At 60.0% G+C, this 9,314-nt stretch overlaps 2 protein-coding genes across 18 annotated transcripts in view; one reads left to right on the forward strand and one right to left on the reverse strand.

Annotated features, from left to right (window-relative positions):
• The window catches only part of SLC6A9 (solute carrier family 6 member 9), a 31,394-nt gene extending 26,268 nt beyond the window's left edge, over positions 1 to 5,126 (forward strand). For all 16 annotated transcript variants that reach the window (XM_008515983.2, XM_070593591.1, XM_008515985.2 and 13 more), the window contains 6 exons: positions 25 to 262; positions 352 to 486; positions 609 to 708; positions 800 to 900; positions 3,594 to 3,764; positions 3,866 to 5,126. In XM_008515983.2, the coding sequence (XP_008514205.1) occupies positions 25 to 262; positions 352 to 486; positions 609 to 708; positions 800 to 900; positions 3,594 to 3,764; positions 3,866 to 4,060 (940 nt within the window). In that variant the 3' untranslated portion in view covers positions 4,061 to 5,126. The remainder of the gene's footprint in view (positions 1 to 24; positions 263 to 351; positions 487 to 608; positions 709 to 799; positions 901 to 3,593; positions 3,765 to 3,865) is intronic.
• CCDC24 (coiled-coil domain containing 24) lies at positions 5,081 to 9,053 on the reverse strand. 2 transcript variants are annotated; one of them, XM_008515980.2, is made up of 9 exons: positions 8,890 to 9,053; positions 8,556 to 8,727; positions 8,158 to 8,333; positions 7,896 to 8,012; positions 7,122 to 7,199; positions 6,451 to 6,505; positions 5,891 to 5,960; positions 5,702 to 5,780; positions 5,081 to 5,623 (listed from the first exon to the last, which is right to left on the reverse strand). In XM_008515980.2, exons 2-9 carry the CDS (start codon positions 8,679 to 8,681, stop codon positions 5,386 to 5,388), a joined length of 939 nt encoding a protein of 312 aa, XP_008514202.2. In that variant the 5' UTR covers positions 8,682 to 8,727; positions 8,890 to 9,053; the 3' UTR covers positions 5,081 to 5,385. The 2 variants fall into 2 exon arrangements, with proteins under 2 accessions (XP_008514202.2, XP_008514203.2); XM_008515981.2 differs by having other exon boundaries at positions 7,122 to 7,196; positions 8,890 to 9,040.
• Between the last annotated feature and the right edge of the window lie 261 nt (positions 9,054 to 9,314).

Genomic DNA, 9,314 nt, shown 5'->3' on the forward strand with positions numbered 1-9,314 from the left:
TCTCCCTGTTTTCCTCCCGACCAGGGACAGCATCATCATCAGCATCACTAACTGTGCCACCAGTGTCTATGCTGGCTTTGTCATCTTCTCCATCCTGGGCTTCATGGCCAATCATCTTGGTGTGGACGTGTCCCGCGTGGCAGACCACGGCCCCGGCCTGGCCTTCGTGGCTTACCCTGAGGCCCTCACATTGCTGCCCATCTCCCCGCTCTGGTCCCTGCTTTTCTTCTTCATGCTCATCTTGCTGGGACTGGGCACTCAGGTACGAGGTGCAGGATGAGGCCAGGGGCTTGCGGAGGGAGGAGGCAGGGGCAGAGGTCAGGCCCCTGCTCTGATGGCCGCATCCCGCAGTTCTGCCTCCTAGAGACGCTAGTCACAGCCATTGTGGATGAGGTGGGGAATGAGTGGATCCTAAAGAAAAAGACCTACGTGACCTTGGGTGTGGCTGTGGCTGGCTTCCTGCTGGGCATCCCCCTCACCAGCCAGGTAAAAACCGAGGGAAAGGCTGGGCTGGAGTTCCTGGGGGGTGGGGTGCAGTGGGTAGTGTGTAGGGGAGCCTAGCCTCAGGCACCCCCAATTCACCAACTCAGCTACCCACTGGCCCGTAGGCAGGCATCTACTGGCTGCTGCTGATGGACAACTATGCAGCCAGCTTCTCCTTGGTCGTCATCTCCTGCATCATGTGTGTGTCCATCATGTACATCTATGGTAAGCGCCCAAGCTTCCGTGGCCTCCCATGTCCCAGCCCCTGGCCTGCCCATGCCATCCTGCCAGGCCCACTGAGCCCTCCTCTCTCCAGGGCATCGGAACTACTTCCAGGACATCCAGATGATGCTGGGGTTCCCACCGCCCCTCTTCTTCCAGATCTGCTGGCGCTTTGTCTCTCCAGCTATCATCTTTGTAAGTTAGTTCCTTGGCGGGCCCCTCCCTTCCCCTGCTGCCCCTTGGCATGTGTCCTTCTCTTAGAACCCAGTGGAGGGAGAGCAGGAGCCCATCCATTTGGCCAGAGCTCCCAGTGAGGTTCCACACCTGCAGCTCTGGCCATTGAAAGGTTGTGGGGGGCTGCATAGAGTCAGACAGGTGTGCGGAGACTCAGAACCACCCGGGCCCTGGCCTCACATTAGGAAGGGAGCTTAGGGCCTTGTATTTGACTGAAGACATCGCCCAGCCTCGGAAGGGGAAAGCAGGCTGCTGGCCACTGAGAGTCAGCACTCTAAAGGGGCCTCAGGAACCATCACTGATATTAGTGTCAGCCTCGCAGAGCTCCTGACTGCAACCCCTCATAGCCCCAGGGTGCCCGGGGTACGTGGGTGAATGCATCAGTGTTCCAGAAGCAGGCTGTACAAGTCAGATGTCAGCTCAGGGCCAGGGGCAACCTCGTAAGCCTTCCAGGCGCTGCAGTGGGCTGGTTTAGGAGAGGGAATTCGTGGCTTCCACCAGTATTCGACACCTGGGAAACTCCCATCAAGGAGCAGAATTGGTGGAGGGAATGCCCACCATGGCCGGGAACCAGGCACTTTCTGCATGCTGCTCATATACTGACTTGTAATGCAACTCTCCAATATTATCCCCACTTTACAGATGAGGAAACTGAGGAACAGAAATGTTAAGTAATTACCCCAAGAATACACAGCAAATAAGAGGCAGAGCCACCACTCAAAGCAAGTGGTCCAATGTGGAGGCTGTGTGCTGGGCCAGTGCTACTCTAGAAACAACTATGGGAAGGAGGATTGGTCCCTGGGCTAAAAACCATCTGATTTTGCTCCTTTAGGCTCAGGGTGGGAAGGGAGGGCACCAGGGGTTTGATAGTATAATGGTCACCCCGCAGAGAAGAGGCAGGGCCGGCTCTGAGTGACAGAGGGGTCAGCCCAGTGGCAAAGACAGTGTCCAGAGTCATGCCCCTGTCATGCCCAGCTCCTCTGTGCTGTGGGGAGCTCAGCACTGGATTTCCACTTTGGCTCATGTTTCTGAAAAAGGGAAAAAAAAAAAAGCCCCTGAGGGCTGAGGCTTCTCCCACATGGGGTGTGGGATCTTCCCGAGGCTGGCAGAGGCGCCGGCTCTGGCCACTGGCCCAGCTCTGAAACAGGAGGAGCAGCAGTCGCCTGTAAGTGGTGGGAGGCCGGGGAGGGCAGGCACCACCGCAAGCACCGTGCCCTCTGGGGGTTGTGGCTGATCCCCAGGCTTAGGCCCTGCCCGAGGGAAGCTCATCGATCCACAGCTCTGAGGAGGCGGCCACCCCGGGGAGAGACCTGGGGCACCAGCCAGGGCAGGGCAGGAGTCAGGAAGGAGATGATAGGCACCAGTAGGTTCCACAGGGGAAGCCTCAGCCTGGGTCCAATGTCTCCACGAGATTGAGGCAAAGTGGGCAGTGCCCTCTGCACTCAGAAAGCCAGGCCGGAGTGACTTAAGGTGAGGACTCCAGGTTCTGTGGACACGAGTCTCTGGGCTGTCCTGTTTTCTTTGGGGGCTTCTCTTATTTCTGAAAAACTCTTTTTGACAAACTCCATCCTTCTGTCAGCTCAAATAAGGGATTTGTCCACACTGAGATCAGGATCTAGTGCCATTGAGGAAACGTGTTATAAGTTTCCACCATGCGCAGCATCCCAGGACGGGGCGCTGATGATGTGGGTCTTGCCCTCCAGAATTTGATCACCGGGAAGGCTGGAGGAGCCTGAGCTCCAGGACACAGCTGAGGGCTCAGCAGGCAGAGGCTGAGCCCCACTGGCAAGCGGTACATACTCCCAGGCCTTCCAGGTGGCCCATGACCACCTGCCCATCGTTCTGCTCCCTTTAGCTTTATTGCTGCTTCGGCCCCAGGCTTTATTTCCCATCTCACTCATCTCCTTCTAAAGCTCCCAAGAGCATCTGCTGCCTGACACTTACAGTTTCTAGCCTTTGGAGCCTCCCCAGGTTATATGTTGCCATCTCCAGCCATAGACAGGCAGGACTTTGCCCTCTCCTGTCCCCCATTGCTCCCACCTCTCTGCACAAGTCAGTGCAAATCAGAGAATGCTTAGAGGTCCAGGCACTGTGCTGGGCACTGGAGACCCAGAGCCAATGTAGTCCCAGGAGCTCCCAGGTCCATGGGAAACGTTCACCAATCCTTAGCAGAGGGAAAATGCCATTGAGAGAGCCCTTTCAGGAGGAGATTGGAAATCTGGAGAGGCTTCTTGAAGGAGGTGGCATTTGAATAGGGTTTGACAGAGGAAGATGCAGAGGAGGATTCTCCAGAATAAAAGAAGAGGGTGGAAAACGCTGGGTGTACCATTGAGACGAGGGTAATGTGACCAGAAAGATAAGCTGTCTCGAAAGCCCAAAGGCAGGGGTTTGGCCTTGCTTCAGTAGGCAAAAGTAGGGAGCCACTGACAGGCCTCTCCCCTTCCATGGTGCCTACCTGCCCACCATGCCCTGGAGCCCTGGTTCCATCTGTTTCTTCCACTACCCACACCTTGACATCATGGTCCCTGCCCTCCCCAACGCCTCCTTCTAGAATGGGAAACTGGAGAGGGAAGGATGGGGTGCTGATAGGAGGCCTGAGGCCTGGGCGGGGCTGGGCAGGCCTCACACCCGTTCCCATCCCCGACCCTTTGCAGTTCATTCTCATCTTCACGGTGATCCAGTACCAGCCAATCACTTACAACCACTACCAGTATCCAGGCTGGGCTGTGGCCATCGGCTTCCTCATGGCTCTGTCCTCCGTCATTTGCATCCCACTCTACGCCCTGTTCCAGCTCTGCCGCACAGATGGGGACACCCTCCTCCAGGTGAGGGGTGGGGGCAGGGGGCAGCCAGGTGAAACAGGCGGGGCTGGATGGATGGGGCTTAAGGTCTCCCTTCTGACACGCCCCGCCCACCTCTCCTGCAGCGTTTGAAAAATGCCACAAAGCCAAGCAGAGACTGGGGCCCTGCCCTCCTGGAGCACCGGACCGGGCGCTACGCCCCCACCATACCGGCCTCTCCTGAAGACGGGCTCGAGGTCCAGCCGCTGCACCCAGACAAGGCCCAGATCCCCATGGTGGGCAGTAACGGCTCCAGCCGTCTGCAGGACTCCCGGATATGAGCACCGCTGCCAGGGGAGGGCCCCCCCCCCCGCCCTGTGCTCCCACCACAGAGACTGGTGAGGCAGTGGACAGGTGTCTCTATCTGCCCCTGCCACGCCCTGGCCAGGGTGGCTGCTGTCACCTTGGCTACCACTGCTAGCCGGTCATTCGTGCTCGTGTCCCCAGTGTTTACAGGTCCTTTGGATGCCAAGATGGCAGCTGGGGCTGTAGGCGATGGGATGGTTGCTGGGGGGCCCAAAGCACTTTGGAAGGGTCTTGGTCCAGGTCCCCAGAGGCCTGCCGGGCCTTATGTGGCCTCTGATGCCCCCACTCTCTGCCCTAAACTGAGGTTCTGGGTGGGTCCCCTACCTAGCGCCCTCGTTGGGCCCCCAGCCTCCTGACCAGTGTTCCTGCCCTCAGAGCAGATCCCAGCCTCTGCCCAGGCAAATCTGGATCTTCCTACCTGGGGGCAGGGTGAGGGGCTAGGGGGCTGTGCAGTGTTACTTGTAAGGCAGTCCCGCCCAGCCCTGTTTGTCTGTGTGATTATTTTTGTAAAAATTGTATTATCTGTGGTTGCCACTCCCTTGCCCCCAGCCTCAGGCCCCATCTGTCTTCCAGGCCTGCCTGCACCTCACTCAGGGCTGCTCTGGGGTCTCTGCGCCTCATTCTGGCCCGGCTGTCAGGCCCAGCCAGCAGAGGCCCCTGACCCAGCAGCCTGCCCAAAGCACTAGTTTCTGGGGGGCAGGGGTGGGGTGCTGCTCAGCAGGAAGTTTGAGCCCAGAGCCCTGGGGAAGGGGACCCTACACAACAGCCCCTTGCCCGCCCTCCACCAGGGCTGCCCTTGTTCATGTGCCAAATGGCCCCAGCCCGCGTGCCCCACCCCCTCTCTGGAGCCACAGCTCCTTCCCCCAAGCCCTGCAGTGTCCGTTCGTCCGTCCTCTGTGCCCCTCTGTGCAGTGACAACCCCGGAAGAGCCGCCTCTAATCCTCTGTAGCAATAACGGTGCACCGCCCAGCCCTGCCCATCGTGCACCACTAGGATTTTAAAGTCCATAGATTTTAATGAAATTTCTATTCCTGTCTCTGAGCTGCTGCTGTGCTTTGTCTGGGTCCCCCAGGGGGACTGAAGTCAGGGCTGCAATGAGACCTCTGCCTGCCAGGCCTTTGTGGAGGCTGGGACCAGATACTAGGAACCTGGTAATGGGGTGGGGGGAGGGCCCAAGAGGACAGCCTCGGGGTCCTGGCGAGACTGGTTCTGAAGCGGCTGGGCCATGGCAGCTGAGAGGTGGCAGCAGCAGATGGGGCGAGTTCCAGCAGAAGCCAAAGCCTCCGTCATGGCCAGCCCTTCAGGTTGGGGCCTGGGGCGCTGCACTGGACGCTGGAGTGGAAGCTGGCTTTTCCCTGGGGATGCACTGAAGCTTCCGTCCCCAGCGGCAGGCGACGGCCAGGCCCCGCGGGCGGGGACAGTGCTCCAGAGGAGGAGCAGGTAGGCAGCGCTGGGGAGGCCTGCCCCAAACTCCAGCGGCTCCACGGAGGCAAGGCAAGGGTCTGAGGTCCCGACCGGAGGACCCTAGGAGCTGCGGCCTGAACAGGAAGGAAGAGCTGAGGGCTATGGCCGGACCCTTCGCCCACCCTGTCCAGCCGTCCCTCTGCCCTGTTTACCTGTGGCTGGGAGAGACGCAGGAAGGCCTCAGGGGTGCCTGTAGCTCCTGTTGCATGGCTGCCTTCTGCTCCTTTAGCTCTGGACGAGAGATGAATCTGAGACACAGCACCCAGCTCTCCCGGGGTGTGTAGGAGTGTGTGGCAGGGAGCAAGAAGCTGGGGGCTCTGGGGCCTGCTCAGGGGCCTCACCTGCCAGGGTGGGCTCCAGGGTTGCCTCGGAGGGCTGGAGGCCCCCTGTATACTCCTCTTCCAGGCAGCGCTGCAGGGAGAGCTGGCTCAGTGCCCCAGCCTCATGGCAGGAGTGGGGTGGGGCAGGGCAGAATGCAGAGGCCAAGATCCCCGTGGCAGGGCCCAGGAACCACCCCATGCAGCCCGTCATCCCGAGCACCTGAGGGCAGTCCCTAGGGGGAACACCAATCCCCCCTGAAAGCTGAGCTTGGGGAGGTGGTGGCTGATCTTGACTCAGACTTAGGGAAGGAAAGGAGGCAAAAAACCAGGAGCAAATCCAGCGGGTTAATCTAAAAATGCTGACCTTGGACTTAAGGGCTTGACCAGAATCTTGGGCTTCTGGATTCACACACCCAAGAAGCGTGCACACGTGAGGAATGGACACAGGACTCACACAAACTTTACATGCATACGCACACACAGACACACGTGTATGGGGGTCTCATATACTAGGTGAGAAGTGGGTGTGTCGACACTCAGCAGAAGGCTGTGGTGGGCAGGGGAGGGGGGCTGCAGCTCACCTGCAGGATGGGGATCTCCCTCTCCAAGGCGCGACACTCCTCCTCCAGGAGGCTCCTGGGACACATGGGAGTGTGGCAGCCAGAACCAGTGCCACAGGACGGGGCTCAGCTGAGCCCTCCACACAGCCCCAACCTCCAGCCTCACCAAGAGCCCCCTCCAGGCCCTCCTTTTTCAGCCCATCTTGCCCTCCCCCGCTCAGGGGGCTGCTCCAGCACAGCCTACCAGCCCCGCCAGCCTCTTCTTTGGCAGGACACGTCCTCTTCTTTCCCACTTCACAGTGCCCACTCCCCTCGGCACTCCCCCCAGCCCCGGCAGGCACCACTCTCTCTTCTGCACCACTGCACTGGGCCTGTGACTCCTCCTGCCTCCATTCTCCCCCATAGCACAGCCCTTCCTCTGCTTAAAACTCTTCTGTGGTCCCCCCCTGCTTCAGGATGAAAATCCTCAGGCCATGGCCCCTGCTGGCACCCGAACTTGGCAACTTCCTGGCAGCAACCTCGCCAGCCCCAGAGCAACGCCCTGCCCTGTCCACCTCTCAGCCCTCCTCTCATGGGTCTCCCCACCAGGTATGCTGCCTCCCTTCCCCCCCTCACAGGCCTAGTACTTCCAGATCTGGCCCAGTCCCTTCCTCCCCGTCTCCACCCCCACTACACACACTCAGGGGCCTCACCGCAGGTGTCCAGCAACCTGGTCAATGCTGGACACGTTCAGTCGGTCCTTGATGATGCTGAGGTCCTGGGGACTGCTGCTGGCGGATGAAGTCAATATCACTCTCCCCATGTTGCCTCACCCCAGGCCTTCAGGACACAAAGGCCACTTCTCCTAGACAATTTTGTGTCTTTTCTCACAAAGGCAACATAATATAGTACAAAGAGGAGGAGTTCTGGACGCTGGGCTTGCAAATGGGCTCTGCCACTCTTCACTCTGTATGACCTCGGGCAAACCGATTATCCTTCCTGAGCTTTAGTTTCCTCATCTGCAAAATGGGGACATCACCCCCCTCACAGGGTTGTGTAAGAATTAGAAATAAGTTGCTGCCATTCACTTCATATGAACACGCTCCTGCTCATTTATCTCATTCAGTCCCCAGACCTCGCTCCTGTTCTCCAAGCCTGAGGAACAAGTGACCACTGGACACAGCCTCCCTTCCTCCCACCCATGTTTGCATATACTGCTCCCTCTTCCTGCAAAGCCCTGCCTGGAAATCTGTTCCTCATACTCCAAGAACAGATCAAACCAGTTACTTTCTTCAGGAAGCCTTGCCTGCCCCCAGGCTGTCTCCTGGATTTCTGCAGCCCTCATGTGCTGATCTCTACCACAAGTGGCTGTAGAAGTGTCCAGCCCCAGGTGAAGAGCTCCTCCATGGAGCCAGGTGGGACCCACCAGTTGGCTGGGGCCCTCAGCCAAGCAGGGACATATCCCACCTCTCCTACCACCACTCTACCTGAGTTCACCAGCTGTCATCTGGAATATCCCCTGTTCCAGCAAATCACACCTGGGCTCCTCCAAGGCAAAGCGCAGGACCCTGGGGCTATACTGGACCCAAGCCTGGGTCTGGTCCCTGCATAAAGTGCACAGAAAGGAAACTCAGGGGCTCCTTCCAGGGAACCAACCGCAGGAAAGGTGACCCTGGCCCTTTGACAGGTGCAAGGCTAACCCATCTGAGTTCTGCGGACCAGGCCCAGCCCCAGGTCTGAGGCTCCCACCTGCCCTCGAAGATGGCCTTCTGGCGGAGAGCTTGGAGCAGCTGCCGCAGTTCCTGGCGCACGAGGTCTCTTAGGAGGCGTGGTGGCGCCAGAAGAGAGGAGGGGTCAGAGGTGGGGCAGGAGCCAGGGGCTTGGGAGGATCGAGCCTCTCGGAGCAGAGACCGTAGCATCACCACCTGCAAGGAGAGCTGGGACACCTTGCGACCGGGGAGAGAGGTGACAGGAGTCGGGGCATTGGGGGAGTGAGGGGCAGGGAGGAATCAAACTGGAGTGTGCTGTGCGGACAGTGAGATCTGACAAGTTCTCGAGAGTTACTGCAGGGCCAAGGGCCTGGAGGAGGTGGGGAAATCACTCGAGTTGTGGGACAGGCCTGGGGTGTGCACCTTCCCACTCCCCACCTCTGTCCGCAGCTCCAGGCTCAGGTCCACCGTGGTCTCCCCCAGAATCCTCTTCACTTCAGGCCTCTCCAGGAGCGGAATGTGCTCCTCCACCAGCTCCCACAGCGACGGGGAGTCCCGAGGCATGGCCTGCCCGCGCCGCCGCCCGGGACGCGCGGCCCCCGGCTCGGACCTGCGGGACAGCCCCAGAGCGCGGGATCACAGGGAGACGCCTGCCCCCGGGGCTGGGCCACGCCCGCTCACGCCCCGCCCCTTCCCGGCCTCCCAAGGCCACGCCCCCAGCTTCCCCGACGCCCCACCCTCGTTCCGCCGCCAATCCCACGACTGGAATTACCCGGTCCAGAGTCGCCGCTTTCTGGCGCTCTCCCGCCCGGCTCCTGGCTGACTCTCAGCATCCACGGCTCCGGGTCACGGCCCCCAAGAGCCGGGCAATGCGGGCCAGGGCCCTAGCCCCGCCTCTTCCGCGCGGCCGTCACCCAGGAAACGGTACCACCACCCAGGCCCCGCCCCCACAAGGCCCCGCCCCTGCCTATTCCGGGTCTGGAGGGCGGCGCCGGCTTGTGGAGAGTCGCACGCACAAGGCGAGGTGAACGGTTTTGAAGTCTGAACCACCCCCACAGAGCCCTGACCCCAAGCACCTTGGGCTCATCCCTGGGCGCCTTGCGGCTTCGGGGCAGGTGAAAGAACCGAGAAATCTGAGCCCACTGGGTTTATTACTTCGTTGCCTATTCTGGCCCGGAGGCAGCGGCAGAGTAAATC

Source organism: Equus przewalskii, chromosome 2, assembly GCF_037783145.1.
Source record: "Equus przewalskii isolate Varuska chromosome 2, EquPr2, whole genome shotgun sequence".
Lineage (NCBI taxonomy): Eukaryota > Metazoa > Chordata > Mammalia > Perissodactyla > Equidae > Equus > Equus przewalskii.